General features: G+C 52.5%; 1 protein-coding gene across 1 annotated transcript in view; it reads right to left on the bottom strand.

Moving 5' to 3' along the window:
- LOC109462177 (kelch repeat and BTB domain-containing protein 8-like) overlaps window positions 1–726 on the bottom strand; it is a 9392-nt gene that overhangs the window by 5939 nt on the left and 2727 nt on the right. The window contains exon 2 of the mRNA XM_019758675.1: window positions 253–444. Within this exon, the coding sequence (XP_019614234.1) occupies window positions 253–392 (140 nt within the window). The 5' untranslated portion in view covers window positions 393–444. The remainder of the gene's footprint in view (window positions 1–252; window positions 445–726) is intronic.

Raw genomic sequence — 726 nt, 5'->3', positions numbered from 1 at the left:
ACCTGGAGTAGTCCGGCTGCAGACATCACAGCAGGCTTACCTGTAGTAGTCCGGCTGCAGACATCACAGCAGGCTTACCTGGAGTAGTCCAGCTGCAGACATCACAGCAGGCTTACCTGGAGTAGTCCGGCTGCAGACATCACGGCAGGCTTACCTGGAGTAGTCCGGCTGCAGACATCACGGCAGGCTTACCTGGAGTAGTCCGGCTGCAGACATCACGGCAGGCTTACCTGGAATAGTCCGGCTGCAGACATCACGGCCTGCACCTGGTCCGGCTCTGTCTCCAGGCAACCGGTGTAGGCATAGTCCAAAATGGTTGCCATGGCAACCTCACTGACATCCCAGATGGTGATCCTGTCCTGTCTGGCCTCGGCGTAGCTGCTGGTGAACATGGCACGGAAGTACGGACTGCAGGATGCCAGGACGGCACGGTGACAGGGGAAACTGGGGAAGAAATTAAGCAAAGCAAATGCATAATGTTTACCTTCGCATATGGTCTGCTCTGTTAATTACCTTCGCCAAGAAGGTTATGTTTTCAGAGGCGTTCGTGTATGTGTGTGTGTGTCTGTCTGTCTGTAAACACTATAACTTGAGAAGGCCTTGATGGATTGTCTTGATACTTGGTAGGTGGGTAGGTCTTGATGAGACCTCAAAATGATTAGATTTTGGACCCCCTAGTGGCTTGTTACGGTACTGCAGCTGAACTTCCGGTTTTGATATCTCATG

The sequence above is a fragment of the Branchiostoma belcheri genome, unplaced genomic scaffold, assembly GCF_001625305.1.
Source record: "Branchiostoma belcheri isolate BF01 breed outbred unplaced genomic scaffold, Haploidv18h27 scaffold113, whole genome shotgun sequence".
Lineage (NCBI taxonomy): Eukaryota > Metazoa > Chordata > Leptocardii > Amphioxiformes > Branchiostomatidae > Branchiostoma > Branchiostoma belcheri.
The sequence above is the reverse complement of the archived record's forward strand: the minus strand, read 5'-3'. Positions and strand labels throughout refer to the sequence as shown.